Here is a 12,520-nt window from a genome sequence, read left to right on the forward strand (position 1 = left end):
GGCAGCCAAGGCGTGCAGCTTTTTAAATTAAATTACTGTTGCCTCCCGAACGAACGTGGGTGGGGGCTTGCTGTCAACCCCATTTCTCCTATCTCCGTGCTCATAAACTTTTACTACATTGAGTTAAGTCCATCAAAGTTCATCAAATCCAGATCCAAAACTAAAACGAAAACCTTTCGCGTTTGTTCGAAAAAACAAAGTTGTGTTATAACTGACACAGGTTTCGAAACCGAATCACAAGGGTCAGCGCACTGTACATACAATGCGTTTTAATGGATTCTTAGTTGCATACACATGTTCTGTGCTAGCTAGTGGTACGCATACGTTTAGTTTTTTGAAACACAGAATATGCCACGCCATTCATCAGTTGGCAGTTACACTTGCCCTGTAGCTGGTGCACATGATACGGCTAAAACAAACGTACTTAAGAGAAATCCAGGACTTGATCCAGCCGCATCCGCGTCAGTACGCTCTTGGCATGCCCTGACTGTACATTGCCTACATCCATCCACCCCTTCCCACCTACATTCCACCTTTCAAGTCATTTGCGGTCATAAGTGTCATTTGCGTTCAGATATAAACTGCATGCAATTGCATTCATCGGTGTAAGATCCATTTCTAAGCACGTGCAGAGCTATTTCATGCAAGATACGGCACACAAAGGGACTTACGTCTGAACATGAATCAGGCCGCTAAGGTATAACGTAGCAGCACATTATCTGGCTCCCAGGGGATGTGTAAGAGTTTGTACCGACTGGACCACTGGTGTTTTTCAAATGTATGAAAATGTATAAAGCCTAAATCACATCATAATTCTAATTATGTTACATTGTAAAAATATTATAGATATATAATTACTCTTGAGAATGTTTTTTGCTTTAGTTACACCCATGACTGTTCTACAATATATCCCAATTTATACTTAATAAAGAGTGAAAATTTCCCCACTAATGGTGTTGTAGAAGATATTTTAATCTACTTCAGCATTTTACATTTAAGTCTGATACTAATTTTACTTATTCGAGAAATGGGGCTCTCATGATCCAAGACCTAAAACTAAATGGCATGTTCTGTGGATGGGACCCCAAAAAAAGGCTAAGACAGCACATTTTTCTGTAAATCTAAATTACCCATAGAAACAAAATCTGAAAGCCCTGATTGCAGTGTAAGTTTTATCTCCATAAAAGGAAAGCAGCCTCTCTCCACTTGAAATTCCTGTTTATTTTCCAAATAAACACCACTACACACATTCAGATATGTGATGGATTTGAATTTCATTGGTAAATATAATTTCATATTGAAAGGGCTGCTGTTTTACATTCCCATACAGAACTTAAGAAAGACACAGACATGGTCATACTTCATCCTGGAAGCATTTGGACAGACAGCTCACGATGGGAATGTAACATAATATAAACGCGGTAATTTGAGAAATTCACAATGTTGTTTTTCTCATTTTTCAGATTCCACTCCCCTTCATTATTTGCAGATTAGGAGCATTTACCAGATGCCAGAAAAAGGCGGAATTTCCTTTTCATTTTAAGAGAAGAAATATAAAGGAAATGTAAGCAACTTGGGTTAAATATTCATATTTTATAAATCATATTTCACTGATGCTGTAGGCATTTCTGCCAATGATGTGGTTTATCCTGTGTAAAAACATGTATTAATGATCCTGGGCTGGATTCTGTTCCAGAGTCCAGTAGAACAGTACAGAAATTGAAGACAGTGAGGGTCATGTAGAGTCGGACACAAGTCTGATGCGGAAGCCAAAATGTGCTTTTACTTACGTGCATGTGCAGTAGAAAGATTCATCTCCCTATTTTGCCTCTCTACGCTAAGGGGCAGATTGGCGTACGTGTAGTACAGTAATGGTGTGTTAACAGTCCTTATGTAGGAAGCAGTCACCGGTACGCTTCTAGGAGATATCTGCTGCGGCTGCTTTTGCCTGGTACAAGATCCGTGCTGATGATGGTGATATCATATGATTATGCAGAGTGGAGCCTTATGTACAGCTCTTCATAAGGCCCAATATGTGTTCACTATGAATGCTGTTACTTTTGCCCTTTGATCAGAAAAGGGCAGTGCAATCATGGCATGAAGATAATTGTTAAAATCATTACTAATTCAACTGCTGTAATGAAAGTAGAATTGATGTCATTATTGTATTGGCCTTTTTCTGTGTAACTTCATTTGCATTATTTTTAACCAAACTCACTTGCCCTTGAATTACATCTGCTAAGGTCGGTCACTTTATATTTGAAAAGAGCTTTAAAACTATGTTTGTTCTTACTCCGTGATATAAAAGAAAACGTCATTCATCAGACCAGGCCGGTGGTAGTCATTTCACCAACTACCACCAACCCGATACTACTTACCCCAACAAGGATTACCCGACCCTCACTTTTCCTACATACCTGTGAAGTCGAATCTTTATTACAGTGATTAGCAACAATTCCCATCATATAATAGGACGGCAGCTGTCAATGACATAACTTTTAAACCCAACAGTATTATTTCTGGTCTTAAAGGGATAAATTAAGGGAGCGCCGGGTCCATAATGTATTTTACTAAGGCTTTTAAATTATCCCTTAAGACCACAAGTTATACTGTCGCTTTTAAAAGTTACGTAATTTACAGCTGCCGCTCTGTTATATGATCGGAATTGTTGCAAATCCCTATAATAAACATTCAGCTTCACAAGTATGAAGGAAAAGTGGCGGTCGGGTAATCCTTGTCAGGGTAAGTACTATCGGGTTGCTGGTAGTCGGTTTCACGTACCACACCCGACCAGGCAACCTTCTTCATTACTCCATGGTAATTTGTGCTACAGTAGCTCTTCTGTAGGATTGGACCGGACAGGCTAGTCTTCACTCCCCATGTGCATGAATGAGCCTTGGGTGCCCATGACCTTGTCGCCAGTTCACTTTTGGACCACTGCATACCTGGAATACCACACAACACCTGCCATTTTGGAGATGCTCTGACCCAGTCGTCTAGTCATCAGAATTTGGCCCTTGTCAAAGTTGCTCAAATCCTTATGTTTGGCCATTTTTCTTGCTTTCAACTCATCAACTTCAAGAACAGACTGTTCTCTTGCTGCCTAATATATCCCACCTCTTAACAGGTGCTATTGTAATGAGATAATCAATGTTATTAACTTCACTTGTCGGTGGTCTTAATGTTGAGGCTGATAGGTGTATGGTTCTGCATAAATGGTGCGCCCAGAGCTACAATGGCCCCCACATGTGCCAGTACTCAGAGCCATATATAAAGGGGGAGGGCTGGGTATATGTGCTGTGGTACCACATCTCTCTCAGGGCCCCCCCTGGGCCAGGTACTGTATGGTTATTGGTGGCTCACCACTCCTCTGGGATTAGCTACCTTCAAGTGTTCAGCTGCTCCTACTATCTGCCTCCCTCACTGGCAAAGTTTCACATGAGTAATTGTGAGGGTGGGGGCTAATTTTTTATTTGTAGTGTGATGGCGGGGTATTTAATTTAATAGTGTTGTCTTTTACTTTAAAGTGGGGTGATGGGACCTTTAATTTAATGCTGGTGTGGTTTGAGGGCTATTAATTGAGAATGAGGGCTGTTTATTAAATGTGAATATGAATTATTTATTAAATGTAAATGTTATTCATTTATTTCCAGAGGGGGACAGTAGGCTAATAATTTAATGGTGGAACATGGGTGGGGGCTAATAATTTAATGGTGGTTGCTATTAATTTATTTGTGGGGTCATGGTAGGGCTATTTAATTTAATAGTGGAGCCTATTAATCCAAGGTGAGGTGATGGGTCCTTTAATTTAATGCTAGGGTGGTTTGGGGGCTATTAATTGAAGGTGGGATGAGTTTGGGGAGAAGGAGGGCTATTTATTAAATGTAAATGCTATCAATTTATTGCCGGGCTGTTTGGGGGAGGGATATATGTTTATTTATTAATTGGGGACACTATTAATTTAATGTTGGGGCTGGTTGGGGGAAAATAGTTCTATTATTAAATGTGAATACTATTGATTTAATGTCAGGACTGGTTGGAGGGATATAGGTCTATTTATCAAATAAATATATTATTTTAATTCCCCATGATGATAGCGAGGAAGGCCTAATTTTAAACGTGGGTCCTATTGATTTAACACCGGGGCTGGTTGGGGCTTTCTAAATTTTATGTACCTGTCTTTTTTCCAAATAGGGCACCAACATTCCAGGATCCAGACAAACAGCAAATGAGCTGAAGAAACCAGCAGTCACAGGTTGTGAAAGTGACAAGAACAAGTAGGAGAGAGCAGGACAGTCTGCCAAGTGTCCTGAATCTGGTGGAGCAGTCCCAGATTTGGGTGACTGTCTCGCTTAGTCAGGATTTGGTCCATCTGCAAGGACAGTTGGGAGTTATGTCCAGGCGCGGGCTGGCAATTTCAGCCCGAGGGGCTCACAGGCGGCCGCATCACATGACACACATGACATGACACACATCCCGTGTCATGTGATGCGGCCGCCTGTGCCGCATCCAGTGTCATCAGATGCGGCCGCGGGTAAAAATCGACGATTTTGAATCCGGGGGCCGATATCCCCCTGCCCCCCGGCCCAGCCCCCTTCCCCCCCCCCCCCTGGTTATGCCCTGCTTCACACTGTACTGCTTGTGAAGGCAGAGCTGTGTGCAACTAACTTTATTACCTTTTGTAATAAAGTACACTAACTTGAGATCCATTTTGATACATGATGTTCCCTTTTAGGGAATATATTACATTAAATGTAACACTTTCCCTACTACCATATGGGCAGAAAAAGGAAAATGCCAACAAGTAGAAATGATGTGATATATCTCTCTAAGTTAGCAATTTAACATCACTCTGTTTGTTTAGCAAACCATATTTTTAAATAACATGTTCTGCTTTTTTACTGGTACCTGTGTCATGTGGGAATGGCAGAATCATAGACAAAATGTCCACTTATAATGCCTAATATTTTTCGATCAAGTAGTACAAAATTCAAACTGCTATTCATATAAATTAACATATAAAAACAGAAACCATTACATCAACAGTATTTTAACATCACACTTTTATGCCACATACCCTGTAAAACTGGTCACAAGGCAGATATGGATATGATATAGGATTTAGTATTCTTGTTTTGATGGTGAGTTGCCCTCTAGTGGCAAAGACTGAGTATGCATTGTTCAGTTTTTGTTCTCTATGTATTTTATATGTTAAGTGCGAGTTCATCTTGATATATACCCCCCCCCCCCCCCGCCCCCATTCCCGACCCCTTGTCTTCTCACTACTTCTCTTTCATAACCTTTGCAGATGCACTATGTTAGTATAAAACAGGTTGGGTTGGCTTGCAATTCCCTGTCTATATTTTCCTGCAGGTTATTTCAGTAAATCTACTTTTGTTAATATAGTTATTGTCACCCAAATTTCTGAAAGAAAAATACATTGATAGTGACTCCACCACCTCCAAGAGAATAACTGGTTTTGTCTTCAAAAGGAGATATCTGTCCCTTGTGTCTAGGCTTGCTCTTTTCTATACCCACTTTTTTCTGAACACTTGGGGGGTATATTTACTAAACTGCAGGTTTGAAAAAGTGGAGATGTTGCCTACAGCAACCAATCAGATTCTCTCTTTCATTTTGTAGAATATACTAAATAAATGATAACTAGAATCGAATTGGTTGTTATAGGCAACATCTCCCCCTTTTCAAACCCGCAGTTTAGTAAATATACCCTTTGGTCTTATTTCAAACTTTAAAAAACTAACTATAAAAAATGCAGAAGGGCTGAGCGCAGATATAAAAGGTAATTAAATTATCAGATGTTAAAATCAGATAGTACAAGGCCACAGAGAGTCATTTCTATATTTCACTCATTCCATGTTATTTGTGTCATCCATTCTGATTGTAAATACTAATATCACAATCACTGGTTGCATTGGTTCTGCGCAGAGGAGAATCTTACCTAAATATTGTCCTTTTCCCTCTCTGAATGGTGGTCCCAAAGGCCCTTTCATCATTGGATTCATGTACTTCATTTGAGGATATCCTCCTCCTGCTGGTCCACCCCCAGATACAGATCCTACTGCAGCCACCAAGAGGAATAAAGTGCCACGTCCCAGGGACATCCTGACTTCACTCTGTCAAGGGAGTTTAAATAAGAGTTTACGAAATTTTGAATTCTATAGTAAGCTACCATAAGGTTAATATCAAATATACCCAAAAGTGCAGTTTTCCAGAATCTGACTGCATGCGAACAGTAAATCAATTGCAGGTGGGAGACTGTGAAAAAAACATGGGGAACAATTCTAAGGGATAGGAGGAACAAAGGTTATGAATCCCTTTATTTTGCAGCCAGATGGATAAGTTATCAGTGGGGTTAGAATAAAGTTCTTGTTTTATGCTTAAATTAATATTGTTTTATATGTTTTCTATTATACAATTTAGGTATAATACATACATGGGTTAGTGTTTACAAAAACAGTAGATGTGTTATGAGAATTTAATTTTACAATGAGAAGAGATACAAATTCAGCAGCTGTCAATGATGAAATATAGAATAAAGAAAGTAGTGGGGACCGGACTTAGTGACCCACTGCATTCTTCTCTTGTGATGGCAACCACACCTAGTGCAGAATCAGCACAGTAAATTATTACAAGAGGTCTAGTAGTGGCAGGAGCAATACAATAATATTGGTCCTGATTCATTAGGGAAAACAAATCAAAAAAAGTAAGTTTGCACCTTGGCAAAACCATGTTGTATTGAAGGGGGAGGTACATTTAAAATGTGGGGACAGATTTATAGTTGGGATAGGGCATGTCCTAGATAAAGTAGCTAATTTGCACCCCTTGCATTGCAACATGGTTTGTTCAGGAGCAAATTTACTCCTTTTTGTTGCTTTGCTTGCCTTAATGAATCAAGCCCGTAATGTCTAGGATTAGAGACAGATTTAAATAATCAGATTTGTTCATTGTGAATTCACCACATAACACTTAACAGTTTTCCATAAACTGCACATAAATGCAGTCCCAGAGCAAGCACCTATGTAAGGTCAAGCCCAAACCTGACACCCCTCTTTCAAATAAGGTACCAATTTATAACTGTTTTGTTTTAGCGCGGTCACCTAAAAGTGTGCCCCCTCCTCTACGAAACAAAACACACTGAGATGGTTTATCTTGTTATTTTACCACACAATTACCCTGATCTTGATACTGGATAAAGTGGTTTGTGCAAATCCAAGTAGTCCCATTATTTTAGGACCTAAAGCCCAGAACTGTCAAAGCCTCCTCCACAGGGGATTGTGGCAAGGATCAAGTGTAAGCTATCCCGCAGTAGACTCCAGCCCATTAGGGATATGGGTTCCCATGGACAAGAAGAGGAGGAATCACCTGTGAATTGTGAGAGGAGATATGGTTATGTCTTGGCCTTGGAGTAGGAGAATCTGGTGATGTGGTTATTTTTTGGCATACCTATACTGTGGATTACTATTGCCATCCAGCTGAACTGTTTGAGGATCAACTGTAGACAATGTACCTACTAGCATAGTGGAGAGTAATTGTGCCTGTCAGAGCACATCCAGTTATTGAGAAGAGTTTGTCAAACAATGGGGAGACTCTGTGGCCTGTTGCCTGTCTGAACTTAGTGGCAGTGGAGAGAAGTTGGACACTACGACATGCAGTTAGCAAAGAGCCCCATACTAGTCTAATATAGGGACTTTGACCCATCCCCATGAGAATTTAAAAAAAAGACAGATGATACTACGTGGCTGTCTGTATTAGAATATTTTACTCAGACATGTATTTGTATGTTCTACTCAGACATTCATTTTTTTTTATTTAAATTATTCAGACTCAGCAAGGCCAGACGTGTATCTCCGGTGCCATGATCCAGTTATCTTTGGCACTCTTGGTCATAGCACACAGCTGGACTAAAACTAAAAAGTTGCAATCATTAAAGATGATTATTTAATTTTTTGGTGTTTCTCTCTAATATGATAAATGTTGTTTAATTTTATTGCATTTTTATTTTATTACATTCTTTTGGTTTACCAATACAATGTGTTCCATGTATTATTAACAAATGGGATTTTGCTGTCTTTGGCTCTGCCCATATGTGGATGATGAGTTTGGACGGGTCTGGTTGCTAGGCACAGAGGCTAACTTTCAAGACCACAATCATCATCATTTCAAATCAGTTCTTATAACACTTTGCTGTTGGTGCATACAAGTACATTGCATGATACCATCTAGGTGGACCTTAATGATCTACAATCCCTCTCACGTGGTTATTGAACTTGGTTATAATGTAATTTTCAGAATTTAAAATATTCTAATTCAATACTTATTAAATTATAAATCCCAGATTGTAAGGATAGATGGACATATGTTTAAATCTTATGGCTGTCCCTGGAACTTAGGCACAACTGGCAAATATAGAATAGAGAGAAACATTTAAAAAAGCAATCAGATATATTCACAACTTACCTGCTGGCTCCCTCGACTTGTTGTTTGTGGAATTTACTATGCTAACTTCACCCCACATATTCTCATGTCATCAGTCATGACCAGTTTAAAAGGTCCACTATAGCAGCCTTCTAGCTAGCATACTGAGCAGGATGTCACCACAACACAAAACCATTTTCAAGTAGAGAGAGACAGCTGTTTACATGTCTACATGCCCTTGAAAAATCTCCTGATGCCTACTAGAGGGGATTTATTAAATATGAAATAGTAATTTTGCCAGAGGTCTACCTATAAGTATATTTTCCACTTGTCCACTCTCTGACACTCTAGCAACCTGCATTTTATTGGCAGATTTCCAATGAAATGTGTGAATTCCTTCAAGAGAGAACAGAATTGTTTTATTAAAAGGGTTTAAGCAGCTAGTCATCTGAATCCTTTACTGTTGAACAACTGGACATGTTCTTTGAGCATGGAGATTGATATAGCATACTGAGAGTTGTAGTTCAACACAATAATCAGAGAGTGCTGGCTGTATATTCCATATCTGAACTTTGGGAGCTATGAACTGTTTCGCTTTCTGACTCTTAGCCTCTTTGGCACCTAGTAATAAAATGCCTAGTCTATGTTTTAGAAATGGCATGTCTGTTGGAATAAAATCCCTAAATCCTGCTTGCTTATGTGTGAGAAAAAAATACATTGAACAAATCCATAGATGTGGTTAAATGCCTTTGCAGCATAGTTGGGTGGAGGTGTACAAATGAAAACGTGTTTTTAAGTTTTTAAAGCACACATGCAGTGATTGAAATATTACATCTGGCAAAAGGCTGTGTTTAGCAAGGAGAGCCAAGGCTGGCAATTGTTCGAATACCAGCAGGAGGAGGAGGTCCAATATATATGTACTTTTACAAATACCACAGTAAAAAAATAAGTGTAAGAAATAGGAAAACCATGAGTAACTATTAGAGGGATTGGGTTTGTGATGCTTAGCTTCAAAATACCTGGTCTGACCATCCTCCTGCTCAGCAATGTCTTTACATCTTCTAACTCAGCTCTCCGGCTCCTCTCTCCAAGTCATGTCATTTATTGAGCCATCATGTCATCTTTATCCCGGACTGCTACATTCAGTTATTTTATATATATAGAAACTTCTGTGAATGTCAATTGCAGAGGGCAAAATGTCCGCACCACAAAACCAACACAGCTTTTGACCGGTTGTGCACGTTAATTTGAATGAATGTACCCAGCTTTCTGCTTAAATTAAAGGTTTGTAGACCAAATGGCTACATATGTTGAGGCGTAAAAGTTAGAAAAGATCGAGGTAATGTCAGATTAGGGCATGAAAGGCCCCTGAGGGGAATGCAATAGTAGGGGCCTGTGAAATAGTGTGTGTGTGTCTACGCTGTGCGCTGCTTTATGGGTATGACCCTCCAAAGGGGGTTTGGCCAGCCACAAGAGAGGCGTGGCCAACCACTAGTGGGTCATGGTCACCACATGGAGGACATGGCTAATGCCAAAGTGTAGTATATGAAGAAAAAGTATAACTTGCAAATAAGGCCATTTTCACATGTACAATGTATAAAACTACAGAAATTAAATGTGTATCATCTCTGTCATACCCTGGTCATTCAGTCCAAAACTGCTTGTCATCACTACACTAATGCATGACACCCTATATTTCCTTGCTAGCACCTGACAACCCTATATCTTTAAATTAATGTCTGAACCAATTTAGTGTCTGGTACAATTATAGCCCCATAATAATTCCTGGCACCCCATTTATTCCCCATGTTGAAACCTCTATACCCCCAAATAACTCACTGGCACGCTTACATTCTCACTTCTCAACAACAAAAAATTAACCTATGTACACCCATATTAATGAGGTTTCCTGTAGCAATCCATTGTAGACCCAGTACCTTGGCACCACTGTCCTCCCATCCCACAACGCTCACCTCTCCTGTAACTCTGGATGTGTTTGACTAATCTCAGCCCAACACTGCAATGTTTTCCTCGATAGCCCTAACCCCAGGCTGAAGCTGATGAGGACGGACCAACTTCATGACTGGATCACGGGACTGAGGAAACCAACCTATTACTCAAGTGGTGGAGGGAAGGAGCCGAGTGAAGGGATTGAGGCAGAGATGTTGCATAAGTGGAGCAGGAGAATACCAGCTCTGCCTCCTATAAGCCGTGAGCGGATGCACCATTCCACACATATTATAATCTGTGTGTGTGTTTGTGTATACATACATATGGAGCAGCGTACCTTCCCCCGGTTTCCAGGAGTGTGGGTTCTCTCTACTAGATGATCTGCCTGATCACATGAAAATGTATGACTACTCTCCGCTCTCAGGAGATCATCAACACCATCAACATTTATTTATATATAGTGCTAGCAAAATTCTGTAGCACTTTACATTTGGGAACAAAGACAGTAATAAAAGAATACTGAGTAACACAGACAGACAGAGAAGTAAGAAAGCTCTGCTCGCAAACTTACAATCTATGGATGTCTCCATAGGAAACATTTTGTTCTTTGTAAATTACCTCAGGTGAAAGGGATAAAATATTAAGTCCTAGCAATATGCAGTCAGACACAAGTAATAGTAACAGTAATTCAGCAAACGTGCATGCCAGTTCTGGGAAGGTGGGAAGGGCAGGACAGAGGATATGAACAAAAAGAGCAAGTTAAGGTTATACATAGATAGGTCAATCTGAATATAGTGCGCACACAGAATAAGAACAGGGACTTTACTTAGGCAACACAATGAGGTACAGCAATACAAAACAACACAAAAAGTAAAGGACAGTACAAAAATTCGTCAAACTTGCCGAGACCCATGATGGCCATGAAAATATATCCCCCAAAAATATAAATTTTGTAAACAAACATTGTGAAAGAGGCAAATGCAATCATCATCATCATCATCACCATTTATTTATATAGCACCACTGATTCCGCAGCGCTGTACAGAGAACTCACTCACATCAGTCCCTGCCCCATTGGAGCTTACAGTCTAAATTCCCTAAGATACACACACTCACAAAGACGGGGGAAAACTGGAGGAAACCCACGCAAACACGGGGAGAACATACAAACTCCACACAGATAAGGCCATGGTCGGGAATTGAACTCATGACCCCAGTGCTGTGAGGCAGAAGTGCTAACCACTTAGCCACCGTACTTCCCCAATGCAGTAGCTTGATATATCTTTTTTATACGTTACTTTCTTACAACAAATATGATAATTTACCTACCATACTCATCCACCTGTACTTTAATACGCACGGCTCATCTTAATACCATTACTGTTACTTTGAACTGGTCGCATAGGTTTACGTAACAAACTGGCCCCCTTTGCAGAGGAATAGCAGTTTGCATAGGTCGGGGGAGGCAGTTGGCTGTAGAGTAGGTGTTCTTAATCAAATACAGAATTGGTACAACTATTGCACCATTGTTTTGTGGTGCAAGATTTCATTTTTCAGAGTGAAATTATTGTAGTGAGATAAAAGGGAGGAGAGGGCACATTTTTAGGGGCGTTTCCACTCAACAAAGGGACTACAGGTTTGCACTAACTCTGAGTTGACGGTTGGAGTTTCGGGGCTCGACTTAAACTGTTGATAACAAGCATTTTGAAGTGCATTTCTAGGCACCATCTCTGCCCAATTTAAAAAAAAGCTATAAATATGCAAAAGTTCCTCGTGCATTAATGTTCCCAATGTCCCCTTGATCTCACAATTAATGTAAGCCATAAGTAGGCTAAACCAAGCAGTATTTTAGGTGGAAAAATAGAATAGTTTATTTTATTGAAAGTGGCAGGAGGTTTGACTTTGATGTGATATTCTGAGTTTTGCATAGTGCACATTTTCATGTAAATAAATTGTCTCTAAGCCTATTATTTGCACCACGACTCCTATAAGGAGTAGTTGTTTAGTTGTTTAAGCGGTTTATGGATTGCAAGCCTCAAAGGCAGAAGAAGACCTTAACTGGATCTAGGTGAACAATAAAGGGGTTAATGAGGGCATGTTTGGGGAATCTTTATTCAAATACGGGTATTTTTCA

The 12,520-nt window shown here is 39.9% G+C and overlaps 1 protein-coding gene across 2 annotated transcripts in view; it reads right to left on the minus strand.

The window, feature by feature from the left end:
• COL8A2 (collagen type VIII alpha 2 chain) overlaps window positions 1-12,520 on the minus strand; it is a 134,068-nt gene that overhangs the window by 12,063 nt on the left and 109,485 nt on the right. For both annotated transcript variants that reach the window (XM_075195461.1, XM_075195463.1), the window contains exon 3: window positions 5,960-6,134. In XM_075195461.1, coding sequence (XP_075051562.1) covers window positions 5,960-6,122 — 163 coding nt within the window. In that variant the 5' untranslated portion in view covers window positions 6,123-6,134. The remainder of the gene's footprint in view (window positions 1-5,959; window positions 6,135-12,520) is intronic.

The sequence above is a fragment of the Mixophyes fleayi genome, chromosome 2 (genome assembly GCF_038048845.1).
Source record: "Mixophyes fleayi isolate aMixFle1 chromosome 2, aMixFle1.hap1, whole genome shotgun sequence".
Taxonomy (NCBI): Eukaryota; Metazoa; Chordata; class Amphibia; order Anura; family Limnodynastidae; genus Mixophyes; species Mixophyes fleayi.